The sequence below is a fragment of the Portunus trituberculatus genome, chromosome 50 (assembly GCF_017591435.1).
Source record: "Portunus trituberculatus isolate SZX2019 chromosome 50, ASM1759143v1, whole genome shotgun sequence".
Taxonomy (NCBI): Eukaryota; Metazoa; Arthropoda; class Malacostraca; order Decapoda; family Portunidae; genus Portunus; species Portunus trituberculatus.
This window is the reverse complement of record NC_059304.1, coordinates 24,776,638-24,804,137: the sequence shown is the minus strand read 5'-3', so window position 1 is coordinate 24,804,137 and position 27,500 is coordinate 24,776,638. Positions and strand designations below refer to the sequence as shown.

The 27,500-nt window shown below is 43.6% G+C and overlaps 1 protein-coding gene across 1 annotated transcript in view; it reads right to left on the bottom strand.

The window, feature by feature from the left end:
• LOC123500089 (alpha-N-acetylgalactosaminidase-like) overlaps positions 1-27,500 on the bottom strand; it is a 35,414-nt gene that overhangs the window by 5,124 nt on the left and 2,790 nt on the right. Inside the window, exons 2-4 of the mRNA XM_045248739.1 lie at positions 14,298-14,459; positions 11,643-11,817; positions 11,180-11,354 (exon numbers count right to left, since the gene is read on the bottom strand). Of these exons, the coding sequence (XP_045104674.1) occupies positions 11,180-11,354; positions 11,643-11,817; positions 14,298-14,455 (508 nt within the window). The 5' untranslated portion in view covers positions 14,456-14,459. The remainder of the gene's footprint in view (positions 1-11,179; positions 11,355-11,642; positions 11,818-14,297; positions 14,460-27,500) is intronic.

The following is a 27,500-nucleotide window of genomic DNA, read 5'->3' as shown; positions in this document are numbered from 1 at the left end:
AACCTACTAGGTTTCGCGGGCATAGTGTCCGTGGTGAAACACCTTCACAAATTCTTCCATACATTAGTGTAGGATGTCGACCTCTGGCATCTGGGGAGCAGCGCGGGAAAGCCTCTGTCCCCACAGCTTGGCGTCACTCAGTTCCCGGGTAGTAGCCTAGCTGTGAGGACGCACCGGACCTGTATCTCTGTTGGCTTGCCAATAAAAGAAGAAAGACGGTCACTGTGTTTGTCAAGCACCCTTCATGGCGCAGTGAAATGGCGTCCTCAAGGCACCCCAGGTTCTCACCGAGCGGCAGCAGGCAGGCGAGGGCCAGGCTGCCTGCCAGGCCCCCGCTGACGATGGATGACGCTGCAAGCAAGCATGACGTCTCTCCCTACTGTACGCCAAGCCTCTGCCGGCAGACCGCCCGCCACCGCCACACCCGAGAAATGTGCTGCGGAGATGACGCCGACCAGCTTCAGGTCGTGGCGAAGATCAGTGGAATCCTGGTTAAGGCTGGCCAGATGGCCTGACCAGGAGACAGTGCTGCACATCCGCCTGCTATGTGTTCCCGCTCTGTAGTGCACGCTGGATGCGAGGTATGAGACCTCTGGCAGGGGGAGGCGCTGACGCCGAAGGAGGCTCTGGACGCGATAGGCAAGATCGTGCAGCAGTCGTCGAACCAGGCTGTGAAGTGGTATGACTTCTTCAATGCGCGTCAGGTGGGCGGTGAGTCGGTCAGTGTCTATATGACCCGGTGTGCCCAGGAGGTGGCAGACTGTGGTTTTCAGTGTCCCAAGGTGCGATAGCAGCCTATCAGAGTACATGCTGCTGAGGAAGGTGATGGTTGGCCTTAGTGACCAGTGTTTGAGGCAAGAGGTATACAGAAAGTGCGGTGCATTCAGTGACATTGATAGTTTGAGAGAGTTCTGTGTATCGTTTGAGGCAGCGAGACGCGACGCCGTTTTTGGCGGGAAAAGTGAGCGGGACCATGCTGTGGCGGGAGCTGACGTCAGGGCGGATGACGTCACCGAGGAGCCCCTAGTTGCCAGTTACCGCCAACGTGGCCACACACCCGCCGGCCTGAGTGTGCACCCCAGTCAAGCGGCCCGCCCGGCAAGTCCTGTCATTACTGCGGGGAAAAGCACGGAAAAGCACCCTGCCCGGCACGAAACCTGGTGTGCAAGTCGTGGCAAGAGGGACATATGAAGAAGGTGTGTTGGGCAGCGAAGAAACAGGACATGGCCGTCAACAGTGTCACTGTGGGCAGCGTGGCGGTGGCGCCAGAACCCCTGCTACAGGTGAGAGTCACCCTATTAGTGGAGGAAGCTGAGACTACAGTGACAGCGGTCGCGGACACGGGAGCACAGGTGTGTGTCGCCGGCCCCAAACTCATGTCCAAGCTTGGTCTCTGGCCTGCGCTTCTGCAGCGTCGGGCTGGCATACGGGACCTCGCTAGAATACCGCTCTCCAGTCTGGGGGCAGCTACCTGCCACATCAGCCTCCCGGGCCATACCACGGTCCAGGATGTGCACTTTGTGGAGAACGTGGAGCGGCTGTACCTGTCGTGCACCACATGCAAGGAACTCGGCCTCATCCACCAAGATTTTCCCAAGCCACCGGCCGTAACAGCCGGTGTGGGAGTGACGGAGAGCGACGCCCACAGCGTGCCGGGCCGACCTGCAGCTATCCCCATGCAGCCCTTGAGGAGAACGTCCCTCAGCTAGAGCAGTGGCTGCTGAGGCACTTCTCGGCGTCCACTTTCAAGACTGAAGGTTACCCTCTACGCGTGATGCAGGGCCCGCCTCACCACATTCACCTGCAGCAGGATGCGCAGACCTATGCTTGCCACACACCAGCAACAGTTCCCAAACACTGGGCAACCAAGGTGAAGAGGCAACTGGACGAGGACGTCAAGCTGGGCGTCATCCGCCCTGTCCCGGCAGGCGTGGCATCGGAGTGGTGCGCGAGGATGGTGGTGGTGGCTAAAAAGTCTGGCAAACCAGGAAGAACGGTGGACTTTCAAAGACTGAACTCCTGCTGCCTGCGGGAGACCCACCACACGCCCACACCCTTCGACATGGTGTCAGATGTCCCACCTCACTCCTACAAGACTGTGGCGGATGTGCATTGGGGATTCCACCAGGTGGAGCTTGATGAGGAGAGCTGCCACTTGACCACATTCATCACGCCGTGGGGGCAGTACCAATACTGCCACACGCCGATGGGTCACTGCTCAGCCACAGACGCTTACACCAAACGGTTTGAAGACGCAATGAGAGGCTTTCCCCGCAAACACAAGTGTGTGGACGACACTCTCCTGTATGACGCCGGCATTCAGCAAGCATTCTGGCACACTTACGACTTCCTGGAGCGGTGTGCCATGGTAGGCGTCACCCTCAAACCAGAGAAGTTCATGTTCTGCTGCAAGGAGGTGGAGTTTGTCGGCTTTCACGTTGGTTGGGAAGCATACAAGCCCACCGAGGACCGTCTCTCAGCAATAAGGCACTTCACAATGCCTGGCCAGCCCACCATCACCGACGTGAGGTCACTGTTTGGATTTGTCAACCAGCTGGCACCCTTTCTGGCCACCGCCCCCATCATGGAGCCGTTTAGAGACCTCCTGAAGAAGCCAACAGGACGGAAAGTATACTGGGACGAGCAGCTGCAGCGGAAGCTGGAGCAGGCGAAGGAGACCATCTGTGAGCTGGCCAAGGACGGTCTGGCCTTCTGCGACCGCACTAGGCCGACGGCTGCCATCACAGACTGGAGCAGAGAAGGCATAGGCTTCGTCATCTTGCAACAGCACTGCTCCTGCGTGTCGCCTGAGGCCCCACTCTGCTGCAAGGGGGGCTGGCGCCTGGCTCTCTGTGGTAGCCGCCACTTAACTCCGGCTGAACAAGGGTACGCGCCCATAGAAGGTGAGGCACTGGCAGTCGCATACTGCCTCCACAAGGCCCGCCTCTTCCTTCTAGGCTGCCCCAATCTCATCCTGGTGACTGATCACCGTCCTCTGGTGGGCCTGTTGGGTGATAAAGCGCTCACGGATGTCGCCAACCCAAGGCTGTTCAGGCTGAAGGAGCGGACGCTGCAATTCAAGTTCACGATCCGCTACCTGCCGGGAAAGAAGAATTGCGCAGCAGACTTCCTATCTAGGCACCCATCTATGAAGGCAGCCCCTGGTGCCCTGGAGGAGGAACAGGATGAGGAGATGTCAGTAGCCATGGCCGTCGCCACCGTTGCTGCACTAGAACTGCAAGACAACCTCACCCTCGACGAGGACATGGTGCTCCAGGCATCAAGGAACGATCCTGTGTACCAACTACTGCTGGCCAGGGTGCTGGCGGGTGACTGGCACCCACAGAGGTCCCAGGAGCTGGCATGCCTGCGCCCCTTCTACAGCATCAGGGAGAGGCTGGGGTGTCGCGAGGCCTGGTGACGTATGCTTTCCACAGCAACCATCCTCGCCTGGTGATTCCGGACCTCCTACGCAAGCAGGTTGCAGCCCACCTCCACGCAGGCCACCAGGGCATAGACTCGATGCTCAGGAGAGCACGACAGGCAGTATACTGGCCTGGCATTGAGGGAGACCTGAGGCATTACCGCACTAACTGTGACACGTGCAACACACACGCCCCCTCCCAACCCCGAGCCTCTTCTCTTCACTCCGCCCCCTGACTATCCCTTTCAGCAGACTGTGGTGGATTTGTTTCAGCTGGAGGGGCATGACTACATTGTCTACGCAGACAGGCTGACGGGTTGGCTGGAGGTGTCTCACCTGCCTGATGGCACAGAATCAGGCAGAGTTAAGGACGTGCTGCGTCACCACTTCTCGAGATGGGGTGCCCCAGAGCAGCTCTCCATGGACGGAGGCACCAATCTGGGGAGTGAGGAGATGAAGAGCTTCCTCCAGAAGTGGGGGTAGGTGTTCGGGTGTCCTCGGCGCACTTCCCACAGTCAAACGGAAGGGCAGAGGTGGCCGTGAAGTCTGCCAAGAGAATACTACGGGGAAACGTTGGAGCTGATGGCAGTCTTGACAACGATAAGATCTCTCCGCTCTACACCAGTACCTTAACACACCTCTACGGGGCATCAATAGATCACCAGCTCAGCTAGCAACAGGCCACCAGCTACGGGATGGAGTACCATCAGTGAAGAGGAGACTTGAGGTTGACAAGTTTTGGGGAAGGACGCTGCGGCAGCGAGAACGTCAGATGGCGCACCACCACGACAGAGTGGTGGCTGACAGGAGCGTCACACGCTCCCGCGCGCCCCTTGCACCTGGCGACAGGGTTCTCGTCCAGGACCACCAGCACGGCAGGAGGTGGAACAGAGCAGGCATCGTCATAGAGGCAAGGGACCACAGGCAGTATCTCGTCAGACTTGACGGTAGTGGCCGCATCTCCCTCAGAACGCGGCAACATCTGAGAACGCGGCAACATCTGAGGCGCCCGAAAGGATGGTGAAGGGAGGCGCGCCAGGCGACCCCCGAGGTGGCTGAAGGATTATGTGTAAGAAGGTACAGAAGTATCACAAGTGGTGATATTAGATTGTGGACTTGTCATTTATTCATGTTTTCTTTCATGTTGCTTCTTTGCTGCTCCCAGGTTATGTTTATTTTATTTAAGAACACTGTCACTGCATTAGCCAGGGTTCTTAGCTTGTTGGGGGAGTTGTAGGATGTCGACCTCTGGCATCTGGGGAGCAGCGCGGGAAAGCCTCTGTCCCCACAGCTTGGCGTCACTCAGTTCCCGGGTAGTAGCCTAGCTGTGAGGACGCACCGGACCTGTATCTCTGTTGGCTTGCCAATAAAAGAAGAAAGACGGTCACTGTGTTTGTCAAGCACCCTTCATTACTTTCCTGGCAGAGGTGAATCCTGATGGATCTGGCGATCATTCAATATTGTTTTTCGCTTTTTGGGCTTCATGATTTAATTATTAGTAAAAAGAAAAAAATGCAGTATTGACTAGAAATATATCTATATAAATTAGTCAGCGAGAGACATTTAGAATATGAATTTAGTGTTGCCATTCATGCCTCAATTTCTCCGAAGGCTGATTGGCTGATACGCTGTGACCGTGTGACGTCAGAACGTATCATATAAATAGGGGTGGAGTTTCAGTTGAAGCCTTGACACCACAGAGACAGGAAGAATGCAACACTCGTCTTCATAGCCATATGGCTATAGAATTATGTAATTGTGCAGAGCGAAATAAATTGTTATAAATCTACCATCCTTCCTTTATTAAACTGTGTTAATTGTTTTCCAGAAATTATTAGTCTCGTCAGTAGCCTATCAAAGGTAGCTAGACGAGTACCGCGCTGCTTGGATTCGTCAGAGGGTAGCCAGTCGGATCCCGCTCTCAGGCAAATCCAGCGCCGCACCACCCAATGCTCAAGTACTCGGATCCGTATTCGGATTCCACGGATCCGCCAAACCAAGTAAGTAGGGAAGAGGGCAAGAGGCCAAAAGCAAAAAAAAGAAAGTTAGAAAAAAGCCCACTTGAGCGCTGGCTCTCCAAAGAGTACAAAAGTGCCAAAACCGTCAGCCAGAATTAGGGGAGCAAATGCCTCGATACCTCCCTCTTAAAAGAAGACAAGTTGTAGGAATTCGGAAATACAGATGCAGGGAGGGAGTTCCAGAGTTTACCAGTGAAAGGGATGAATGATTGAGCGTACTGGTTAACTCTTGCATTAGAGAGTTGGACAGAATAGGGATGAGAGGAAGAAGAAAGCCTTGTGCAGCGTGGCCGCAGGAGGAGGGGAGGCATGCAGTTAGCAAGATCAGTAGAACAGTTACCATGAAAATAGCGATAAAATATAGAAAGGGATGCAACATTTCGGCGGTGAGAAAGAGACTGAAGACAGTTAGTCAGAGGAGGGGAGTTGATGAGACGAAGAGCTTTCGATTCCACCCTATCAAGCAAAGCTGTGTGACTGGAACCCCCAAACATGCGAAGAGTACTCCATACAGGGACGGATAAGGCCCTTATACAGAGTAAGCAGTTGGAGGGGCGAGAAAAACTGTCGGAGACGCCTCAGAACACCTAATTTCATAGAAGCTGTTTTAGCAAGAGATGAGATGTGAAGTTTCCAGTTAAGATTATGAGCAAAGGACAGACCGAGGATATTCATTGTGGAAGAGGGAGACAGTTGAGTGTCATTGAAGAAGAGGGGATAGTTGTCTGGAAGGTTGTGTCGAGTTGATAGATGGAGGAATTGAGTTTTTGAGGCATTGAAAACTACTAGATTTTCTCTGCCCCAATCGGAAATTTTAGAAAGATCGGAAGTCAGGCGTTCCGTGGCGTCCCCGCGTGATCTGTTAATTTCCTGAAGGGTTGGACGTCTCTGAAAGAACGTGGAAAGATGTAGGTATCATCAGCGTAGGAGTGGATAGGGCAAGAAGTTTGGTTAAGAAGGTCATTAATGAATAATAGAAAGAGAGTGGGTGACAGGACAGAACCCTGAGGAACACCACTATTAATAGGTTTAGGAGAAGAACAGTAGCCGTCTACCACAGCAGCAATAGAGCGGTCGGAAAGGAAACATGAGATAAAGTTGCAGAGAGAAGGATAGAAGCCGTAAGAGGGCAGTTTTGAAATCAAAGCTTTATGCCAGACTCTATCAAAAGCTTTTGATATGTCTAACGCAACAGCAAAAGTTTCACCGAAATCTCTAAAAGAGGATGACCAAGACTCAGTAAGGAAAGCCAGAAGATCACCAGTAGAGCGACCTTGACGGAAGCCATACTGGCGATCAGACAGAAGATTGTGAAGTGACAGATGTTTGAGAATCTTCCTATTCAGGATAGATTCAAAAACTTTAGACAAGCAAGAGATTAAAGCTATAGGACGGTAGTTTGAGGGGTTAGAACGGTCACCCTTTTAGGAACAGGCTGAATGTAGGCGAACTTCCAGCAGGAAGGAAAGGTAGAAGTCGATAGACAAAGTTGGAAGAGTTTGGCCAGGCAAGGTGCAAGCACAGAAGCACAGTTTTTGAGAACAATAGGAGGGACCCCATCAGGTCCATAAGCCTTCCGAGGGTTTAGGCCAGCAAGGGCATGGAAAACATCATTACGAAGAATTTTGATTGTAGACATGAAATAGTCAGAGGGAGGAGGAGAGGGAGGGACAAGCCCAGAATCGTCCAAGGTGGAGTTGTGAGCAAAGGTTTGAGAAAAGAGTTCAGCTTTAGAGACAGAAGAGATGGCAGTGGTGCCATCAGGATGAAATAAAGGAGGAAAGATGAAGAAGTGAAGTTATTTGAGATGTTTTTGGCTAGATGCCAGAAGTCACGAGGAGAGTTTGAGTTTGAAAGATTTTGACATTTCCTATTTATGAAAGAGTGTTTGGCAAGTTGAAGAACAGACTTGGCATGATTCCGGGCAGAGATATAAAGTGCATGAGATTCAGGAGATGGAAGGCTCAAGTACCTTTTGTGGGCAACCTCTCTATCATGTATAGCACGAGAACAGGCTGAGTTAAACCAAGGTTTAGAAGGTTTAGGTTGAGAAAAGAATGAGGAATGTACGCCTCCATGCCAGATACTAACACCTCTGTTATGCGTTCAGCACAAAGAGATGGGTCTCTGACACGGAAGCAATAATCATTCCAGGAAAATCAGCATAATACCTCCTCAGGTCCCCCAACTGGCAGAGGCAAAACGCCAGAGGCACCTTCGCTTTGGGGATCCTGCGGAGGGATTGGAAAAATAGGACAAGATACAGAAATGAGATTGTGATCGGAGGAGCCCAACGGAGATGAAAGGGTGACAGCATAAGCAGAAGGGTTAGAGGTGAGGAAGAGATCAAGAATGTTGGGCGTGTCTCCAAGACGGTCAGGAATACGAGTAGGGTGTTGCACCAGTTGCTCTAGGTCATGGAGGATAGCAAAGTTGAAGGCTAGTTCACCAGGGTGGTCAGTGAAGGGAGAGGAAAGCCAAAGCTGGTGGTGAACATTGAAATCTCCAAGAATGGAAATCTCAGCGAAAGGGTAGAGGGACAGAATGTGCTCCACTTTAGAAGTTAAGTAGTCGAAGAAATTACTATAGTCAGAAGAGTTAGGGGAGAGATAAACAGCACAGATGAATTTAGTTTGAGAGTGACTGTTAAGTCGTAGCCAGATGGTGGAAAATTCGGAAGACTCAAGAGCGTGGGCACGAGAGCAAGTTAAGTCGTTGCGTACATAGACGCAACATCCAGCTTTGGAATGAAAATGAGAATAGAGAAAGTAGGAGGGAACAGAGAAGGGCTACTGTCAGTTGCCTCAGACAGCTGTGTTTCGGTGAGGAAAAGAAGATGAGGTTAAGTAGAGGAGAGGTGGTGTTCTACAGATTGAAAATTAGATCTAAGACCGCGAATGTTGCAGAAGTTAATGTAGAAAAAGTTGAGGGAGGTGTCAAGGCATTTGTGGTCTTCAACAGGAGAGGTGTCCGACCTGGGGACATTTTGGTCCCTCCCAGAGGGGACTCCTAGGCGTTGTTTATTTTGGGTCCCAATTTTCTTTTAAATTTTAATTTTGAGTGAAGGGTGTATGTGTGGTAAGTGCATGTAGTTTTGTGTGAAGAAGGAGAGCTATCTTTAGAGGGTAGGCTGTGACTACCCCCTTGAGTTGTGAGACACAAAGGGAAACGTTCAACGAGATCACAACTAGCTTTAATGGAAGGTTCACAGCACTTCCTGAACTAGTGCTATTAGATCTCACTGGGAGTAAGTTATATAGTGTGTAAACATCGATACAGCATAACGCCCCCACAGCTACTACTCACCACAGTCAACACTCTTAACAACCCCTCCACTATGTGTACTGAACTTCATAATAAACCAAGGAACCAATGATTCACTGACAAAGAGACCTTAACATTGGTGAAAGAGATGTAAAGTTGGGGATGCAGTGATTTCAGGCAAGCTTGACGACAAAAACCACGGCGAAAAAGAAGAAACACTGGCAGAATGTAGTAGGCTAGTGGCTATGGTTTATGGTTGAATGTTTATTCCATAGTAGCTAATGTGTATCACAAAATCATGTTTCTTGTGAGGTAAAGCTTGGATGAGGCTAAAAAAGTAGGTTGTTTTTCGCACTTAAATATTTATATAAGAGTTAGTGATGCCTACAGCTTAGGAGGTGTAGTTTTTAGCGATGAGCGTAGTTAGTTAGTAACGAAGTCACGCCGACATTTGATGCGTCTGTGGATGCCATTTTTCGGTAGGGGTACGCTCGCACGTCGGTAGCGCGTCGTTAAAGTTTTGTGGATTCCAGGGCCACAGAACGCTTGAATGTGTTGCCTTGAGAGGTTTCCTGTTGCTCTCTCTCTCTCTCTCTCTCTCTCTCTCTCTCTCTCTCTCTCTCTCTCATCTGCGCATGTGGGAGGGACAGGGTCTTGCAGGCGGACACGATCTGCGGACTGCGTCCTACACTCGTCCGCCGGGGCAGTCAGTATGTGCCTAGTCCTTAAGGCGGCGTCACACTAGCACTTTTCCGTCAATTTTCTGACGACTGTCAACTTTTGCAGACGGTGGCCGTCACACACAAGCTTGCTTCCGCCTTTGCCGCGCTTGTCGATTGTAAACAAACATGGCTCCTCATTCACCCCAGCAAGCCGTGGCTTTTTTGCACCTTATAATGTAATCAGCTGTTCTGTGATCCTAAAGGCAACGGTGACCTCTAATGCTCTCTATGAGAAATTCGTCAGTGTGTTTTGTCCACTGCTCATCTTGGCCAGCTACTTGGAAGTTGCCTTGGAAATATTCAAAAGCATCGCACATTCGCACTCCCCTGGAAATGTACACAAACAACTGAGGAACTTTTCATTGCTAGGCTAGAAGAAAAAAAAAAAAAAAAAAATTATGCAAACATATATTCACCAACTCGTTTAAATTTCATGCCATGATAATAGCATTCGTCCGTTTAACAAAAAAAAAAAAAAAAAAAAAAAAATTTAATAAAAGTATTGATTAGAAACCATAGTTCTTATTTTGACTAAAAATTGGCGCTAGACGAAAACGATGCGTTCCGTCTGACTCAAGACGACGGAAAGAGTTGACGGAAGAGTAAAAAGACGACGGAAATCGCCTGAGACGACGGAAAAAATGCTAGTGTGACGCCGCCTTTACAGACCATACACTCTATTCTTCACCTGGAAGAGAGTTGGAGTACCAATCCGAGCATATGATGCCTTTCCATTCAATAATCTTGCACACAGCGAAGCTACTTCCTTTTTGTTTTGTACGGCTGTCGTCAATCTTGCATCAAATTTTAGTGCAGTGTGGAAATCAATTTCAAGAAGCATTACATCTACCTCAAAATCTTTGGCAACATTCCGCAACGACTTATTTTCAAACAAAACCTTTCTTAGCAGCTCTTTCCATGACATTAAGAGAAAAATTCCCTCTGGTAGTCTTCCTTTTTTAATTTCTGGGCATGATGTGTTTCCCTGAAATACGAGGTGTTATATACCTGGTATAAGTTGATAAACTGTAACAATTAGCCCCATCCATACATGTCCGTGTATAACGGTAACCACTAACAATGTGTGGTATCTATGGCATGACTTCAGGTATTCAAGAACACTTCAAGTATATCTTAATGAGCTACAAACATACTCAATTGATATCGTGCGTGTTTAGTCAATTAAGGATTAACTATTGAGACAAAAAGATTACTTTTCTAATAAAAAAAATGTTTTTAAGCCATACCTTTGGCTGCGAACGTCCGTCAATGCAACACTCAGTGGCAGTTAAGATGGTTTGAAGAATGCTTTTAAACGGTTTGAATCCCACGCGCCATCCACATCGAGAAATTTGAAATAACAGCCTTGTAACAACTTACCCGTGTAACAACTAGACCTGGTCTCCCATACGGACCAATTATGGTATTCTCAACAGAATTGATGCATATGTAATACAAACTACAAATGTTACTTGTCAAAAGAACATAGTTGCGTCTCCCTAAAGTGTGAAGGATGAAATTTTATAATTATATCTAATAATTCAAACACATCAGCAGTTACTTGCTTTGTAAAAAATAGTAGCTTTTTTTTTCTTATTATTACTTTTCTGTTTTCTCATGAGTATTTCTACATATTTTTAGGTTTGTTCTTCGGTATCAGCCTGGCCTTTGCTCTTTGTCCATTTTTCTTTTCATTCTCACTCTTAGTGAGGAAAGAATGAGAAAAAAATAATACAGATCCATATACGTACCTTCGTCCATTTCTTCTTGAGAAGAATAACAACCATCCAACTTGATATAATCAACACCCCACTCCGCGAAAGTGTTGGCGTCCGTCTGAAGATGACCGAGGACGCCTGGGTAACCAGCGCAAGTTTTGGTGCCCAAATCCTCGTAAATGCCAAACTTCAACCCTTTACCGTGGACCTTGTGGGAGACGTAACTTGAAATATTTAAAAACTTCAAGGATGATGAATGTTATGTATTCCATTGCTTCCATTCGTTCCCCAACCAAGAGAACAAAATTAATGAAAGTGGTAATAAAAACGGTTATAAGTAATTCAATGAAATAGAGAAAACCCAAACGGTTGATATAGGAGTGTGGAGTATGAAAGCAGGAAGACAGCAATGCATGGGAAATTTCATTGTGACGTAAGAGAAGGTGGCGTTTTAAAGCAAGATGACATAGAACAAAGTGTTATGTAATAAACTTACGAAATTAGCTAAGGCTGGAATGCCGGAAGGAAAACGGTCCGGATCTGGCTGCAGCCGCCCCTGCTCGTCTCGCTCATGTGCCAGCCAGCAGTCATCGAGGGAGATCATATTGTAGCCCGCATTCAGGTAGCCTTCCTCCGCCATCAGCTCCGCCATTTGCATTAAGAGGTTCTGGCTGTAGAATAATATATTCTACTTCATAATAATGCCTGACGTTGGACGCCGGAGAAAAGAAAGCAACCGACGCATTCTGTATCTTACGTCATTTACTTGATAACCAATAAAACTGAATTATGCTCACTAGTACTTACAGACACCAGTTCAGGCCAAGGAAAAGGTAAAGGAACGAGAACACAGTGATACAGGATAACCTAGATGGGGCCCTGGTGGCCCTTTGTTACCCTATTATTTATGTATGTTATGTTACGCTTGTCCCAGGTAAACTCTGTTTTACTTTCTTTCTCGCTGGTGGCAATGGTGATTACGGTAGGAGCGGTGTGATGTGCGGTCATGCTAGTTGTGGTGTGGCCAACTCTTCCTCTCTGCATGCGAACTTGACTGGACGACTCGGCGGACCCTGGTTTCTGCCATTTTGGTTCCTTTGCTTCTCCCCTCGTGGCGAGCTTTCCATTAGGATTCAAATGTACTTCATAGCCTCTCTCTGACATCCTACCTCCCCGGAGATCTACACACGCTTCCCACTCGGTTAAGGTAATACAAATCCAAAAGGCATTCATCCTTCATTTCCGCCACAAATATTGGCAGGCACTCAGTCACCTTGCCCACTGCCAGTCTCACCCACACAGGTCCCTTCACTGGTACTGTAACTCGGCACAGTTGCTCGCGAACACGCTTCACACCGCGTTCTAGTAGCACTCCCTCACGCACGAATGTCCTTTCTGCTCCTATATCCACTACCACCTCCACACGGTGCCCATTTATACTGCCCGCTACCTTGATGGCGTCGGACGCCTTACTGGCTCCTAGCTGCTTCATGTTTCCTGATGGCGTCACCACATCCTTAGGCTGGCAGCATTTCTGGGACTTAATTGTGCCCCCGCATCCCACAGCTCCAACAACAAGGCTCGAAGACCAGCCGTCTCCTATTCTCCAGTGAACGTGCCCGGCTCCTACATTCATGCTTTTTGTGGCCAAGCAGTCCACAGTTAAAACATACCCTCTTGAAGGACATAGTACTTGGCTTCCTGCCAGATTGGGGTGCCTCACCACTTTTCTGTGGGTTAAAGTTTGGAGGACAGCGACGGTGCTGCCATCTGTTAGAAGCCTTAGCTTGACTATGAAGGTGGCTATATGGAAAACTTGAAGCCGAACAATGATCCATAACAACAACGCGTGCCTGCGACGCCAAGAATTCCTTCACTGATGTTGTGATGAAGGAGGCGACATCTCGCCCTCCCTCGCTCATATGCCACGTTTACGACTAGAAGAGCGAAACCTTTATACAGAAAACACCCTTTGATTTTTACTTCAGTGGTGATGCGGAACAAAAGTTGTAATAATTCCTGAAATAACATTGGAAATGCACCCATCTATATAGAAACACAAAGAAAGAAAGAAAGACAAAGGCAGAGATTACGTAGGTTGAGCGTTGTTGGAGAAATAAGTAGGCGGTGATAATGGCGCCACTGGGGAAATTCCCTTGCCACTCCCTATCAGCTATTTCTCACCACGGTGAGTATAGCCTCTTAACAATTAGGGTAGTTTTAAGTAGGAAGTTCACAAATTATTTCACACAAAAATAACTCACTTCAAATAAGAATAGCATGTACAATTTCATGAAAGACTATTCCATCTCCTATTAGTCTTTAGTAGGCTATGTCAGGTTACATGATGCTATGCAAACTTATGTGAGATAGTTATAAGGATAAATGCTTACTGGAATAGTTATAATATGAAAATTAGAAAATATGATGTATAACTAAATAAAGTAAGACAAACATGAACAAATAAAGCTTTGGAATATTTACCTAATAATAATTTCTACTATTCTCATTTCTTTCGTATTCCTCAGTCATTCTCCTAGTAACATAAAACAGAAAAATTACATAAAATGAGAAAAAAATAAATAAAGTTTCATTGATCATATAATTACACGCAGGAAAAAAAATACGAATAAAAAAAAAAAACCTCGTTTTTCTTTCTCTCTCAATCATTTTCTCACTAGCTTTCAACATGTTACTTACCTAGAAACGCACACGTGGTTCAGGCAGGGATGCGGGACACCTCATTATTCAGGTAAAAGAAACACTTGCCTAGAAACAAAATACATCACAAGACAAACTCAAGAATCGTAGAAACACACTGCGACTGGGAATGTATTTACATTCCTGGGTATGAAAAGCGCGAGAATAAAACAATTGGTCATACCATAGACTCTGTAACTTCATGGGTCTGCGCATTACTAGTAAGGGAGTACATGCAATATTTGAAGAGTTTAGGTAAAAAAAATAAAGTCAGGACACCTATTTTCTTTGTTTTGAGACTTTGCCCGCTCAATATTTAGGCAGATCCGTCGACACATGTGAAGTATTCGGACTCTATGGTTTAACTCACTGCCAGGCCAAGTGTCTACATCATGCATACTAGGTTGGATGCAGACTAATGAAACATTGTACGAGTACACAAGCTGCGTACCTGATACAGTTGTATGGGTCATTTACACAGTCCAAGTTACATCTGAACCTCTCCCAGGTGAGCCAACCCATGGGAGGGGTGAGGGCCAGACCATTATCTAAAGCACCACTAAGCTCTGCCCACGTCACTGCCATCAACACCACCACGAGGATCTTCATGTTGCTGGAAAAAAAAAAGAAAAAAAATTGGAGCCTAAAGAGAATGTAAACCATTGTCCATTCAACTATTCGTCTTGCTTGCAAAGAAGAAAATTTTTTCTTCAGCGATTGTTATAAGGACAAGAAATTTGTAATCTAATTGGAAGGTAAAGTTAAATAAGGTATGTAAAGGCTCGTTCACACATGTCACACATGTGCCACTGAAATTGCCAGTCGGTAGAGTTTCTGACTGAATATCGGTGCCTATCGACTGGAAAACCAGTCGCAAAACAAGATCGAAATGTTGGTCTTGTTAAGTCGGTTTGCGACTTTGCTTACTTGTGAACTTTTGATGTCACGGAGAAAGGTTTGAAAATGTGGTGTCCAGATGTAGAGAAGAAGATGCTGGAGTTATTGAGGAAAACAGAACATATCTGGAACCCTAAAAATGAATTTATACAGCGATAAAAAAAAAAAAAGCTTGCACAAATCGACATTCGATGAGATAGCTGCCAAGCTCAGCTGAGGTAAAAGAGTGTGGTAGACACTCCTTTCTTCTCTTCTACTTAGCCAGAGATGTATCCACATTCCACAGGCATTTTCTTTTCCGTTGAAGCTTCCGGTACACCAAAAGAACTGCAACCACCGCTTCGGCATTGTCACCGGAGGAAGACATCTTGCTGGGTAGCTGTTTATTTACATTCACCTCCCGCCAACCAACTGGCTGATACTTCCCAATCGCTATGTGTGAATGTGTTCTGACTAGAAGGGCTTTGTTGATACCTCTAATGACTTGGGATTTCAGTCGCTTATTGACACGTGTAAATTTGCCTTTAGGTAAAGTAGAATAAGATGAGGTAAGATGAAGGGGGGGTACAGAAAAAAATAGCTTTTTTTCATACGGTAAGCCCAATTGTTTTGAAACTTTAATATTTTGTTTGACGGGGGTAAAAATAGGCCATTCTGTCAGTTTCATCAAGTTTTGGTGAATGGTTGCGGAGAAAAAAAACTGCGTTGTTTTCGTTTTTTTTTTTTTTATTTCACATTCTTTACGATTCAGTTCATTACTATGATAGAAACACCATAGAAACTTTGTACATATACGCAACTATTCAGGGCGCAGTTTTTTTTTTTTTTTTTTTGTCTTAAAAAAAATCAATCGTTTATGAAAAAAAAGCAATCGTCTATGGGTCTGTATGTCATTTTCAATTGACATTATCAAAAATCTGGGCCCACAAAATATTGCATTTGAGTTGTTTTTTAAAACGATACCAAACAAAAGGGGATCAGAGTCTACATCAATTTAGAGAAATCTTTTAAGTGTAAAAAAACCTAGTTTTGAGATATCCGCTCGTAAAGATTTGTTTTCAATTTGGTCATTGTTTTCATATTTGTATTAATCTCATTGACCTGACATTTTACACATGATTGTGTATACAATGGTGACTTCCTGGAGCATGATAGGATGATAATGCATCAGATTCCCTCTTCTTTAGAAAATATTGTTCACTCGTAAGTCGAGGCGCCATCAGCAGTGTCACGTCAATCTGCTACATTACGAGTGGTGTAGACATCTTCTGAGTTGTGCTTGGTGTGTTGAGGTGACTGAGAGACATTGTGAAGATATTGTCACTAGTCTGGGTTCAACTTCTAACCTCTGTGTCAAAATAGTCTCTTGGAATAGTGTAGTCAACATTTATTTTTGATTGTATAATGATAATAGGCTGGTTGTGATGGTAAACTAGTCTTGAAACAAATGCTTAGACATCTAACAGGATGTGTGAGGCAGCCAGTGTGAAAGGAGTGCATGGTGGGAGGAGCGCAAGATGTATTAGACTAAGGCACTTCGGCATTATTGGAACCGCTGACGTCACCATGTGTATTGTTTACGTCTAGTGTTGTTGGTGGTGTGCTCACGTGTGGCAGATTTTATCAGCAATTGTGTACTTTTCACGGGCTTTGTATTACGATATTAATAGTTATATATATATATATATATATATATATATATATATATATATATATATATATATATATATATATATATATATATATATTTTTTTTAAGAGTATCGAGGCATTTCCTCCTAATTTTGGTTGATGCTTTTCCTGTTTGTGAGACAGCATTCAAATGGACCTTTCTTCTAATCTTCTTTTTTTCTTTGTCCTCTTTCTCACTTGGCTATATATATATATATATATATATATATATATATATATATATATATATATATATATATATATATATATATATATATATATATATATATATATATATATATATATATATATATATATATATATATATATATATATATATATATATATATATATATATATATATATATATATATATATATATATATATATATATATATATATATATATATATATATATATATATATATATATATATATATATATATATATATATATATATATATATATATATATATATATATATATATATATATATATATATATATATATATATATATATATATATATATATATATATATATATATATATATATATATATATATATATATATATATATATATTATGTGAGAAAGAGGGACAGCCAATTACAAAAAAAAAAAAAAAAAAGATTAGAAGAAAGGTCCATTTGAATGCTGGCTCTCTACAAACAGGAAAAGCATCAACCAAAATTAGGGAGGAAATGCCTGATACCTCTCTCTTAAAAGAAAACAAGTCGTAGGAAGTCTGAAATACAGATGCAGGGAGGATGTTCTAGAGTTTACCAGTGAAAGTTGTGAATGATTGAGAGTATTGGTTAACTTTTGCGTTAGAAAGTTGAACAGAATAGGGATGAGAGGAAGCCTTGTGCAGCGAGGCCGCAGAAGGAGGGGAGGCATGCAGTTAGCAAGATCAGTAGAACAGTTAGCATGAAAATAGCGATAAAAGATAGAAAGAGATGCAACATTTCGGCGCTGAGAAATATGCTGAGGAGGGGAGTTGATGAGACGAAAAGCTTTTGATTCCACCCTATTTAGTAAAAGTGTGTGACTGGATCCCCCCAAACATGCGAAGAGTACTCCATACAGGGGCTGATAAGGCCCTTGTATAGAGTTAGCAGTTGAAGGGGCGAGAAAACTGGCGGAGACGCCTCAGATCACCGAAATTCATAGAAGCTCTTTTAGCAAGAGATGAGATCTGAAATTTCCAGTTAAGATTATGAGTAAAGGACATACCGAGGATATTGATTTTGGCAGAGGGAAACAGTTGAGTGTCATTGTAGAAGAGGGGATAGTTATCTGGAAGGTTGTGACGAGTTGATAGATGGAGGAATTGAGTTTTTGAGGCATTGAAAACTACTAGATTTTCTCTGCCCCAATCGAAAATCTTAGAAAGATCGCAAATCAGGCGTTCTGTGGCGTCCCTGCGTGATCTGTTGACTTCCTGAAGGGTTGGTCGTCTCTGAAAGGACGTGGAAAGATGTAAGGTGGTATCATTATTGGAGGAGTGGATAGGGCAAGAAGTTTGGTTAAGAAGGTCATTAATGAATAATAGAAAGAAGTGGATGACAGGACAGAACCCTGAGGAACTCCACTATTAATAGATTTAGGAGAAGAACAGTGGCCGCCTACCACAGCAGCAATAGAACGGTCGGAAAGAAAACTTGAGAAAAAAGTTGTAGAGAGAAGGATAGAAGCCGTAGGAGAACAGTTTTGAAGTCAAAGCTTTATGTCAAGATCTATCAAAAGTTTTTGATATGTCTAACTCTACAGCAAAAAATTTCACCGAAATATCTAAAAGAGGATGACCAAGACTCAATAAGGAGAGCCAGAAGATCACCAGTAGAGCGACCTTGACGGAAGCCATACTGGCGATCAGACAGAAGATTGTGAAGTGACAGATGCTTGAGAATGTTCCTATTCAGGATAAATTAAAAAAAGAATTTAGACAAGCAAGAGATTAAAGCTATAGGGATTAGAACGGTCACCCTTTTTAGGAACAGGCTGAATGTAGGCAAACATCCAGCAAGAAGGAAAGGTAGAAGTCGAAAGACAAAGTTGAAAGAGTTTAGCCAGGCAAGGTGTAAGCTCGGAAGCACAGTTTTTGAGAACAATAGGAGGGACCCTATCAGTACCATAAGCCTTCCGAGGGTTTAGGCCAGCTAAGCATCATTACGAAGAATTTTACTTGTAGACATGAAATAGTCAGAAGGAGGAGGAGAGGGAGGGACAAGCCCAGAATCATCTAAGGTGGAGTTGTGATCAAAGGTTTGAGAGAAGAGTTCAGCTTTAGAGACAGAAGAGATGGCAGTGGTGCCATCAGGATGAAATAAAGGAGGGAAAGATGACGAAGTGAAGTTATTTGAGATGTTTTTGGCTAGATGCCAGATGTCTCTTGGGGAGTTTGAATTTGAAAGATTTTGACATTTTCTACTTGTGAAGGAGTGTTTGGTAAGTTGAAGAACATACTTGGCATGATTCCGAGCAGATATATAAAGTGCGTGAGATTCAGGAGATGGAAGGCTCAAGTACCTCTATCATGTATAGCACAAGAACAGGCTGAGTTAAAGTCCAGGGGTGTGGAGTCGGATTTTCAAAAGTCCGACTCCGACTCCGACTCCAAGAAATTTGAAGGTTGCGACTCCGACTCCGACTCCGCTTTTTTTTCTCTCGCCGATGAGGCCTTCTTGGCATCTGCTGAAAAGCGTTATCAGCCTAGCTCAGCAATGGGGAGAATGGAGACGCGTATAATACAGGATCACACGATGTACTATACTCGTTTATCAGTAAGACGACAGAACCCCCCAAAATAAGCCCCTCCCACACCTTTTCCTGATTGGCAGGTCAGTAAATGAGGTCTAATCTCACCCCTTCCTCCTCTTCTCTCTAACACACACACACACACACACACACACACACACACACACACACACACACACACACACACACACACACACACACACACACATATGCTGCTTTTGGCACATCACGTTATACAATATAATGTATGGAACGTGACGACGGTGTGTGTGTGTGTGTGTGTGTGTGTGTAACGTGGTGTGGTCAAGCATGGCGGACGAGTAAACAACAGCCATAAGAAAGCTCCCAGCTATTCTCAGTTTTGCTGTTAAACTACAAGTCCCCTGGCCGTGATAGAAGACTACCTGGTACTTGAAGATGGTGAGAATACTTTAGCCATGATTGAGTGCTTGGAAGGTGTTGGGCTTTATTAGAATTATTTTGAGAAAGTTACTGTTCCTAGTATACCCCCCCTCAATCTGGTGATCCAGATTTGCGCATGCGCACTGGATATTATGGGTTGCTAGGCAACGAAGACGCTAATCTGAAAGCTCATGAATACCTGTCATCCAGGTTCAAGTTCACGAACCACTTCGAGCACTCATGGCGAGACCACTAGGTGAGCTACGCAAGCTGTCACAGCACCAGCTAAATTCAATAAAAAAAGAAGACTTGATACAAAGTATTCTTTCAACACAGGCTTCTGATGAAGATGGAAATTATGCTATTATGACACAACTGACAACCTTGATTGTTGAAGTTGCCGACTTAAAAAAAGCCCTAACATCACCTGACAGTGACATCAACAAGCAGGTGAAGGATCTCCGAGAACAGGTTACCAAACAACAAGAGATCATTGCCAAGCAACAGCGATTTCTTGAAGACATTGATAGAAAAGCAAGAGAATGTAACCTAGTCCTGCTTGGTCTTCCTGAAGGACAGGAAACAGTAGACGGAGCAACCACAGATGATGCCAAAGTACAAAAAGTGTGGACAATAATTGGCGCATCGGCGGAAATAAAGGCTGCACGACGTCTTGGCAAACCAGGAGGGCGACGCCGGCCTGTCTTGATTACCGTCAACACTCGTGAAGTACGCGACGATGTGTTGGAGAGAGCAAAACACCTGAAAGAAGCTGGTGAACCTTACAAGAAGATCTTCATTAAAAAAGACACGCATCCCGCTATACGAGAAGAATGGAAACGACTGAAGGAAGCCGAAAAGACCGAAAAGGAAAGGCCTGAGAATGCAGGATCCAATATTCACATCAATTATAAAGAACGCCAGCTGTACAAAGACGGTCAAGTTATTGATAAGTTTAATTTGATGTGTTTTTAGAAAGACCACGACAACAAACAGTGAAAGATATTAATGTGTTGGCTTGGAACATTAATGCAGTAAGAACAAAGTTAGAAAAACCTGTGGTTGAATCATTACTGTTACAATATGATATAGTCAGTCTTATCAAACTCTCTCTCTCTCTCTCTCTCTCTCTCTCTCTCTCTCTCTCTCTCTCTCTCTCTCTCTCTCTCTCTCTCTCAACAAAGACAGTGAGTGACATAAGCATTAAGTGCAATAATGTTAAAGCTAAGTCAACAGATAACTTTTCACTGAGTTGGGTGTGATGTGCAAGGATTTAATTAAGTATACGTATAGGTATACTGACAGTATTGTAGTTCTCAAGATGTATTAGTCCTGTATCCAAACCATTTCAGGCCATGATTAATGTAATTCATGATTGACTATACTAATGTGTTAACTATGGAAATTTTAATGATATGCATACAAATTGTGGTCTAGCAGATCCCAAAGAATACAAATTTCTCAACTCTTGTAATGAACTACCACTGCTTCTTGATATGGATTTTGTAGGACAATGATTTCCAAACACATGATAAATTACCACTTTAGGGATAATGGTAGGATACAGAAAAAAAGACAGTTAAGAATTCTGGAAATTATGAAAACACTGCAGTCTGTAAAGTTGTTGAATACACCTGTTATAAATACATAGTGAAATTGAGCAACAACAATAAACATTCAGTAGTGCTATACATATACAAAACTTGAAAAGAAAAATTATTTAAGTGTGTGGCAAGCCAGGTTTCAATAGGGAATGCTTGAGGACACAGACATTCAATAACTCTGATCACATGTGGGCTTGTTACTCACTACCTGAGCCTGCCTCTTTTTCACATTGTCAGTTTCTCTCTAAGCACCAGCTGATGCTAAAATCTTGAATTTTGATTTAGCTATAAATATCTTAATATTAAAAAAATATTAATGGCATTAAATGACTTGGTGATCTCCTCCCAAGCTATTTTTTTTTTTTCTTGTGAAGGCTAGCTGGGTTTGTTGAGCGGTCTTGCAAGTCTTTATTCTCTTTCACAAGATTGAGAATCATTATTCTCTGCTCGTGCGTGAGTGGCGAGGCCCGGTCACAGCTTCTTCCCTCCATTCTTGTAGCGCGCACTGTGGTTTTGTTGTCGTTCGTGGAGCTCAAATCCGGATTACAGTCATACCAATACCGAAACAACTGTTACCAACTCATGCTAGCGGCAGACCTCTCGCGGCCCTACCTTCCACGGCGACTCTTTGTACGAATTGAAAGTAAGGGCGAACGAAGGCTTTGCCTTGCTGGTCGAAGGGAAGGTCCGTGCCTTGGCCTTCGCGACTCTTGGTATGGCCCTTAGGAATCGGGCGGTGCACACGGTATAATGTACCTGGGATCTATGTTCACTGCCGACGGATCGGTCTCTTCGTCAGTCAGGACTCACGCTGATGCAAAAATGTCTCATGTCATTAAATTCATCTCCTTCTTAAGGAAAAATAATGATATACCATTTCGTATCAAGAGACGCATATTCGATGCTTGTTTAATGACCTCTATTTTATACGGATGTGAGTCCTGGACGCAGATCTAAGGCCGGTGTCACATGCCAAAGTGTGGCCCGTGACAGTGTTTAGTTGCGTCTTCTGCGCATGCGCGACCCGGGAGCGAACGACAGACGCTATATATTATGTCATGCCTATAGCTATGTGACAAGTGATATTGTGTGAATTTAAACAATTCGATTTTTTTTTTTTTTTTTAATATTACAGTAGCCATTGGCTTTCAGCATGTATCGGTGGAAAGACTAATGCCTCACTATGGTAGAAAAAGAACCAAAGAGCAGAAATATCACTATTTGTTTGATATGGGTGGCCTAAAATATGCTGCGACTGAAAACAGTGTTAATATAGCTCATTTTTCAATGACACACTAAACATGGGCCTTGAAATGTTTATCATACCTTCTCCATAATCCCGTTGGATGTTTCCATGCCATACTTTGTCACAGCAAGCCGCGGCGTCGTCTACTCCCGGATCGCGCATGCGCAGAAGACGCATCTAAACACTGTCACAGCCACACTATATCACGGGACACCGGTACGAAAATTATATAATTGGTCATTGAAAAATTTACTTGATGTAAGATTGAGTACTTGTACCGATGTTTGTTTAGTGGAGGCGGGTTACCCACCATTACACTCTATAGTTAAGGATAAACAGAGAAGGTTTTTCTCAAAGATGTGGTCAGAGAGAGAAACAATGGTGGATGACACGTTAGCTTTAGCAATAAAAATTTCCTCAGAATATCGTTATCGGACACGTACTTATATTGAAAGTTTGTTGTATGACTCAACAAGTGACATAGATGAAGGTGTTAATGAGATGAAAGAAAATATTTATAATTCAACCTTCTCAAAACGTCTCACTTACAAAGTAAGAAACCCTACCCTTTCTGTCCATTCTGTGTATAATACAGATACACACATAAAGGAATTTCACCGGGTTGCGTTCACGCGTTTCCGGGTGTCTGCGCATTCACTTGCCGTAGAAGTTGGTAGGTGGAAGAGGAGAGGACGAGGAAGGGTACCTTTGGAAGAAAGACTCTGTGTATGTGGGGATATCCAAACAGAGGCACATGTTGTTGAGCTGTGCACCTTCACTCAACACTTAAGACAAAGTTATAATTTCTCTAATATCTCTGATTTGTTCTCTGACAGATATAGCGATGCTGAAAGATGTTGTATTTTGTATAAAATATTGGATATTTATAAGCCATAGACAATTGGTCACTCTTTTCAATACACTTCTAAAGTTAAATTAAATTAATTCCAGTTACTTGAATGTTATAAGATTTTTAGGAACTCATGTAAGTTTACTTCGGTTTTATTACTTTTATTGTGTTTACAAGGCTTTAGTTTGATGTGGTTAGTTTAATGTTTTAGGAATTGATGTAAGTTTACTGGGTTTTATTAATTTTATTGTTGCCAAGGTTTCAGTTTTATGTGGTTAGTTTAACGTTTTTTTTTTTTTTTTTTTTCTTTTGAATATATTTCCTAAGATTAAGCTTTGTGTATTCTTTGGGTGGTAGCTTTAAGAGAACTTTCTTATTTTCTTTAGTTTGCTTGTTTGTTTGTTTTATTTTGTGAGTTATTGTGATAATATTGTGTTGTCATGCTTGAAAAGCTAATGTATGGTGATTTGGTTTATGTGTAACGAGATCGTTAACACTTTGTCTATTTTTCTGGACCATTCCTTCAGCTGTATTAAAATTTGTTGTCGTGGTCAATAAAATTTAATTGAACTGAATTGTGTGTGTGTGTGTAATTCACTGTTTGATCTGCTGCAGTCTCTGACGAGACAGCCAGACGTTACCCTACGGAACGAGCTCAGAGCTCATTATTTCCGATCTTGGGATAGGTCTGAGACCAGGCACACACCACATACCGGGACAACAAGGTCACAACTCCTCGATTTACATCCCGTACCTACTCACTGCTAGGTGAACAGGGGCTACACGTGAAAGGAGACACATCCAAATATCTCCACCCGGCCGGGGAATCGAACCCCGGTCATCTGGCTTGTGAAGCCAGCGCCCTAACCATTGAGCTACCGGGCCGTGTGTGTGTGTGTGTGTGTGTGTGTGTGTGTGTGTGCGTGCGTACGTACGTGTGTGGGTGTGTCTGTGATATGAAGATTCAATTACATCCTCATATAAGGAAAGGATGCAAATATATAACAGATATATGTATATACAGTACATGGTTTATGAAGAAACGTTACACGAATTATTATTATATTTTTAATATTCATTTTGTTGGGAATAAGGAGTGGTGAGTGACCTGACTCTCTCTCTCTCTCTCTCTCTCTCTCTCAGACATAAGCACACAAATCCACACAAACTGAGAGAGAGAGAGAGAGAGAGAGAGAGAGAGAGAGAGAGAGAGAGCAGTTGTCTCACCCTAGTAGGTCTCAGGGGATTTCGCCGTGTCAGGTCACTCACCACTCCTATTTCCCAACTAAATGAATATCAAAAATAAATTAAAAAAAAAACTTTTCGTGTAACATTTCTTCATAAACCACGTACTGTACATACATATATCTATTATAAATGTACATATATCTATGATAAATTTATATTATATCCTTTCCTTAAATGAGAATGCAGTCTCTCTCTCTCTCTCTCACACACACACACACACACACACACAGAGAGAGAGAGAGAGAGAGAGAGAGAGAGAGAGAGAGAGAGAGAGAGAGAGAGAGAGAGAGAGAGAGAGAGCATTGTCGTAGCCAAGATGTCTCAGGGGATTTCGCCGTGTCAGGTCATTCGCCACTCCTTATTCCCAACTAAATGAATATTGAAAATAAGAAATAAACTTTTCGTGTAACATTTCTTCATAAACCACGTACTGTACATACATATATCTATGATAAATTTATATTATATCATATCCTTTCCTTATATGAGAATGTAATATCTCTCTCTCTCTCTCTCTCTCTCTCTCTCTCACACACACACACACACACACACACACACACACACACACACACACAACCGGCCCGGTAGCTCAGTGGTTAGAGCGCTGGCTTCACAAGCCAGAGGACTGGGGTTCGATTCCCCGGCCGGGTGGAGATATTTGGGTGTGTCTCCTTTCACGTGTAACCCCTGTTCACCTAGCAGTGAGTAGGTACGAGATGTAAATCGAGGAGTTGTGACCTTGTTGTCCCGGTGTGTGGTGTGTGCCTGGTCTCAGGCCTATCCGAAGATCGGAAATAATGAGCTCTGAGCTCGTTCCGTAGGATAACGTCTGGCTGTCTCGTCAGAGACTGCAGCAGATCAAACAGTGAATTACACAAGGAAAGAGAGAGAGAGCGAAGTTGTCTCAGCCACGGCCCCCTGATGAGGCAGCCTCACCTATGGGGGGGACAGTAGGGTGGCGCGTCAGGTCAAGCAGGTAAGTAGTAGTGATGAAAAGGCAGCTGTAGAGAGAGGTCACGCTCTGTCGGTACTGCGCTCAGCGAATGTTAAGGCAGAAAACAAGCTTCAGAATATTATTGCTGTGATCTTTTTAGGTGCTTACAATGCCATACATGTGTTGTGTTCCAAAGTACAATGGAAGTTATCCAAACGGTCCGAAAGTGAGCGTCTTTTCCTTCCCACAACACAATGAAGAATTGGAGAAATGGGTGCGGGCCATAAGACGGCAGAACTTCATTCCTACAAAGCACAGCAGAGTAAGTAACTGTTTTAATTTTTTTCTCTGTATTCTAGTATTTCCTCTGTTTTCTATGTATTTCTTCTATGTTTTCTATGGGGAAAACTGTATTTCTTTGTCTTCTGAGTAACACTGTATTTCTTCTCTATATTCTATCGGGGAAACTAGATTTCTTCTAGCATATATATATATATATATATATATATATATATATATATATATATATATATATATATATATATATATATACTAGAAAATCTAGTTTCCCCCATAGAATATAGAGAAGAAATAGTGTTACTCATAGAAGACAGAGGAAATACAGTTTGGAGATAGAGAAAGAAGACAGTTTTCCCCATAGAAAACATAAAAGAAATATATAGAAAGCAGAGGAAATACTAGAATACAGAGAAGAAAATTAAAACAGTTACTTACTCTGCTGTGCTTTGTAGGAATGAAGTTCTGCCGTCTTATGGCCCGCAGTTGTATTATTATTATTATCATCATCAGAGAGAGAGAGAGAGACTTTCTTTTATGCAGTTGTGTGTGTAAGTAACTATTAGTGCAAAAAAATGTTTCTTACACCTACAGTATTGTTCTCTTAATATATAATTAGATAAATAAAATGGGAGGAGGACGAGAAAAGAAAGGAATTCAGGGTCGGACCTCACACACCCAGGTATACTTAGGCCTTGACCGCGAGCTAGTGTCCCCCCTATAGTCTTTCCACTCTATGAAGTCCGTTCAGGGTGGGGCAGGTATGGTCGTTTACAACTAGCCATTCTGCCAAATCAACCTTCGTACATGCGTCTCTCTCTTATTTATCATCCATGTGCTGTTTGAAAGTGATATTTTATGCATTGCGTGTATAGTAAAGGAAGTTACACAGTACAATGAGTGTCTATGTTTACGATGATAACGACGATTTGCATAAATTCTATGGCATGTGGCAGCGCTTTTTTCCCATGTTGGTGGTGGTGGTGGTGTCCCCTTTCATCTCTCCGCTGGGCGCTGGGTCAAGTCAGGCCAGGCCAGAGTTGGCAGGTTTCCCGCCAAATGTGGCGGTTTTATATATATATATATATATATATATATATATATATATATATATATATATATATATATATATATATATATATATATATACACCACACACACACACACACACACACAAAATGGGTTTTCTGAAAGTTTGAGAGAATATGGACCAAAAACTAAGGCGCCGGAGTATTACTTATTATTATTCATTTCGACTTTTTTCCACACTACCTAAATAATAATAATGATAATAATAGTAATAATAATAATAATAATAATTACAGAGAGAGAGAGAGAGAGAGAGATTAACAGATGGGTGGTGGGTCGGTACTTAATCTGATAATTGGGAGTCGAACTGGCAACGTCGCACTCATGGGAATTCCAGAATGTGCCCTGCCCTGAACGGACTTCATAGAGTGGAAAGACTATACCTACTTTTTTGACGTCGTCTACCCCCAGTGGAGCGGCCGTCTCTTCAGGGGGCCGTGTCTCAGCCTATAGTCCGACACAAATATGAAGGCCGCTGATGGGGGGAGGAGACCTAACGGGGATTCCCCGGCTGCGGCGTCGCCAAGCATCGTAGCACATGTTTCGATCTCATTATTAACTTATATCTTAATGAACCGTCATAAAAGTTTATTCCTCTAAATTTCTAATAAGGATGTATAGAGAGCTTTGAATATTGTTTTAGTGTAATGAAGACAATGA